General features: G+C 31.9%; 1 protein-coding gene across 3 annotated transcripts in view; it reads right to left on the bottom strand.

Moving 5' to 3' along the window:
- Nucleotides 1-3,412, bottom strand: part of LOC107749010 (tyrosine-protein phosphatase non-receptor type 13-like) — a 106,675-nt gene that overhangs the window by 80,370 nt on the left and 22,893 nt on the right. For all 3 annotated transcript variants that reach the window (XM_016564055.1, XM_016564057.1, XM_016564056.1), the window contains exons 3-5: nucleotides 2,917-3,092; nucleotides 2,123-2,188; nucleotides 1,632-1,817 (exon numbers count right to left, since the gene is read on the bottom strand). In XM_016564055.1, coding sequence (XP_016419541.1) covers nucleotides 1,632-1,817; nucleotides 2,123-2,188; nucleotides 2,917-3,092 — 428 coding nt within the window. The remainder of the gene's footprint in view (nucleotides 1-1,631; nucleotides 1,818-2,122; nucleotides 2,189-2,916; nucleotides 3,093-3,412) is intronic.

Genomic DNA, 3,412 nt, shown 5'->3' with positions numbered 1-3,412 from the left:
ATTTGATTTCAAATAAATGCTTCTTCTTTTGAACTTTCTATTTATTAAAGAATAATGAAAAAATGTATCAATTTCCACAAAAAATATTAAGCATACAACGGGTTTCCAAATTGATTAAAAAAAATTATATTTCTTGAGCAGCAGATCAGCATATTACAATGATTTCTGAAGGATCATGTGACACTGAAGACTGGAGTGATGATGCTGAAAATTCAGCTTTGCATCACAGAAATAAACTACATTTTAAAACCTATTAAAATAGAAAACAGTTATTCTAAATTGTAATAATATTTCCCATTATTACAGTTTTTACTGTATTTTTGATCAAAAAAATGCAACCTTAATGAGCAGTAGTTTACTTTATGAAATTTTCTCTACAAGTCACCCAAATCGTATAAGCTACAAAAAAAATAAAATTTTGAATAATAATAATAATTATTATTATTATTATTATTAATAATAATATTATTATCATTATCACGTATAATCACCCCCATTAAGGCGGTAGTTTACTTTATGAAATCGTATAAGCTACAAAAAAATAAGATAAATGTTCAATAATAATAATAATAATTATTATTATTATTATCATCATCATTATTATTATATACTGGAAAGATGGGGGAAAATTAAAATAGAATTTGGGAAAAAATAAAATGCTGTGTTGGGGGGGGGAAATGGATTTCATACCCTTAGAGGACTTAAAGAAAGCTTGATCTATGCTGTTAAACCAAGTCAAAACATATTTTGAATAAAGTTTTTAACTAAATTGGGTTTGCCTGAGGACGAAAAAACAAACATAATGGAAGACGTGTAGACTGAGAAAAACAATCTCACGAGGAGCTGCTCACAGGAGAACAGACCCAAGCAGCCACTCACAAGATTAATCAACAGTAATTAGAAGACGGCATCCCTACTGGACCACTTCACATTTACCTCCCCCAGTGTGGAAAAAGACACACAGAGCAGAAAATAAGACCAGAAACACGTCTGTTCCTAGCAATATGCTCTTTCTGTATTGCTGTGCAATTAAACTACTGGGGAGTGTGCAGCTGAGGAACAGGATGTGACATCAAACACGAGAAAACAAGCACAGGAAAGACTGTTAACTACCTTTTTAATTGAAAGCTGTTTTGTAGGGCTGGACTGTGCAGGCAAGTCAGTTAATAGGAACAGTATGTTCACACATATTGTTAGTGCTGAATCAGTAGTACTTGGATGTGATCAACTAACAAAATTAGAGATGGGAATCGAGAACAAGTTATGAATTAAAGCTGATTCCAAAACAAAAAAATAAACAAAAAACTAACTTAAAAAAAAACGAAATAAACCAAACATAATAAATTAAATAAAATAAAAATAAAAAACTAAATATAATTTTTTGAAAATGTTATATATACACTTATAATGAGCTTTAAAACAAAGTAAAATACTGTCGCTAATATAAAGTTGCCTTGGCAACAGAAAACAATAACATGACTACTGTATTCCAGTATGTACCGTTTTCTTAAACTCAGGTTTAAATCATTCTAACGACTCGAACGTAATTTCTTTTTATATTCATAACTTTAAATGAACCAAAAATTTTTGAAACACTAACAAAATGTTGAAAGAAATGCATAGACATGTACCTGAGAGAGACTGCCAAGAACGAGCCTCACCAGCTTCCTGATGTATGAAAAGGAAGGGTCACAGTTGGAGTTACGGATGTGAGCGCTGCAGGTGTCCAGAGCCGACCGTACGGACAGTCGGGTGAGCGTGGAGTCATCACACATGTTGAGCAGGACGTTGTTCAGATGTTCTCCTAGTTTCATTGGCTAAAAACACAGTGAAAAGACACAAGAAGTTCATGAATTATCTAGAATCTATATCTGCCACAAGTCCTGGGCCAAAATCATTTATTTACTCAATTTAAAATGATGTTGCAATGGGACAGAAGAAAGAAACTGTAGAAACTCTATTCTTAGACTGAGGTTAGTATGTAGAAAATACACAGTACATACCAATACTGGGTTAAAATGTTCAATTCAATTTGATTTTAACTATTCTAAATCTTTTTTTTTTTTTTTACATTAAATGAAGTACATTAATAGGAATTAAATATTAAATGTCTAAGTCTCACCTGGCTCTGTGGAATCTCATAGTCTGCACCCCAAAACAACGTCATGCCAAGTGAATACACGTGCATCTAAAAGTTGAAAAAGAAACAGAGACAACATCTGACAATGGAACATTTTAGCCCATGTTTTCATGTTTTAGCCCACATAATAAAACTGTACAACAACTGAAAACCTCATTCCGACACATTGTTGCACACAAACTTGTCTTCAGAAGCATTTGCTACCCAGAGTATGTTTTAGGCATTAATCAGTATCAAACTTTATATATAGCACCTCTGCTAAACCTTTTGTGTTTCTTCCCTGTCTAGTTCTTCTGTCTGTTCTTCCTGCTAAAGAATAGCTTTGGGAACAAAATATCCAAGAGTGTGCAAAAGAATGCACAAGATCCTCTGACTTCTCTGCAAATAATCATGTCTTGAGACTGTAGTGTATTTATTTCTTTTTAAGAATGTCATGTGTACACAGAAGCGTACTGTCAAAATGACTTGAGAGATAAAACATATGTGTAAAATGGAAAAGAAATAGTTGTTTTCCTTTTTTGGTCGACAATGAAAAACAAAGTTTTCATTTTCTCTTTTCTCTCATATTCACATGACAGCAAAAAAAAAAAAAAAGACAGACAGTTATGAAACTCACTGATAAAAGGGTTCTTTAAAGCAAAAATAAATCCTGCTTATTAATAATTAAAAGCATTCAATATTTGTGATGTAAATTGGTACCAGAAGTTATGAAAAAAAGACTGCTTAAACTGCTTAAAAACATGCCCAACAAATGTCTTTCACAATCCAAAAGGTACCTTTTCCATATCAGAAAGCGAGGAGAGGTTGAGACCCTCCAGCATCTCTGGAGGAGTGAAAGCCTGCAGATCCTTCTGTGTGACATTTTCATCTGTGAAAGAGATGTTTCCAGAAGGCATGAGCAGCAGCGACCATGGAGAGATGATAAAACCCAATGCAGATGGATCTGTCGAACCTGAGGTAAAAAAAACAAAAAAACATGCAGTATTACCACAAACTGCAATTCTAAGGACATGGCCTGAATCTTAATCAAATTAAAATATATACATATAATAAAATAAAAATGTAATTAAATTTAATTTAATTTAAAACCCAATGCAGATGGATCTGTCAAACCTGAGGTGTAAAAAAAAAAATTAATTACCTCCAGTATTACCGCAAACTGCAATTCTTAGGACATGGCCTGAATCTTAATCAAATTCTTAAAAATAAAAATATAAAAATAAAAATAAATTAAAAAAATAAAAAATAAAATAAAATAAAATAAAATTTAAA

Source organism: Sinocyclocheilus rhinocerous, unplaced genomic scaffold, assembly GCF_001515625.1.
Source record: "Sinocyclocheilus rhinocerous isolate Xijiao unplaced genomic scaffold, SAMN03320098_v1.1 scaffold260, whole genome shotgun sequence".
In the NCBI taxonomy this organism is placed as follows: domain Eukaryota; kingdom Metazoa; phylum Chordata; class Actinopteri; order Cypriniformes; family Cyprinidae; genus Sinocyclocheilus; species Sinocyclocheilus rhinocerous.
Note: the sequence above shows the minus strand (reverse complement) of the source record. Positions and strands in the feature narration are given on the sequence as shown.